The 424-nt window shown below is 71.2% G+C and overlaps 1 protein-coding gene across 1 annotated transcript in view; it reads right to left on the bottom strand.

The window, feature by feature from the left end:
• Positions 1-424, bottom strand: part of URB1 (URB1 ribosome biogenesis 1 homolog (S. cerevisiae)) — a 44,771-nt gene that overhangs the window by 25,376 nt on the left and 18,971 nt on the right. The window contains 1 exon segment of the mRNA XM_015560267.1: positions 4-68. Within this exon segment, the coding sequence (XP_015415753.1) occupies positions 4-68 (65 nt within the window).

Genomic DNA, 424 nt, shown 5'->3' with positions numbered 1-424 from the left:
TGCAGGTGCTCCAGCCACAGCTCCAGCTCCCTCCACGTGTGCTCGAACACGCCCGTGTCCTGCAGGATCTGCGCGAGCAGATGGCGGCAGTCAGCGGGGCCTGGCTGTGGGGCTGGCCGGGTGGCGGGCCCCACGGGACACGGTCCCCAGGGAGCCCGAGGGCCCGAGACTCCCCTGCAGTCTCACTAAACACTGTTCTCTCTGCCCCGCACGACGGGACAGGAAAGAGCACCTGTGCTCGGCAGCGAGGACTGTCCTGCTGCTGCTCGCCTTCCCTCAGCGCCTCCCAACACAGGACACGCCGGCTCCCGGAGGCGCGACTCTCCCCGGACCCGCACCGTCCCAGGCACACGTGTGCGACGCGGCCCAGGCAGCTGCGCCCCCCCAGCCTGCCCGACCCCCCAGCCTCTTGGGCACCGAGCCT

This window comes from Myotis davidii, unplaced genomic scaffold (assembly GCF_000327345.1).
Source record: "Myotis davidii unplaced genomic scaffold, ASM32734v1 scaffold170, whole genome shotgun sequence".
Taxonomy (NCBI): Eukaryota; Metazoa; Chordata; class Mammalia; order Chiroptera; family Vespertilionidae; genus Myotis; species Myotis davidii.
This window is presented reverse-complemented; position numbering and strand designations above follow the sequence as displayed.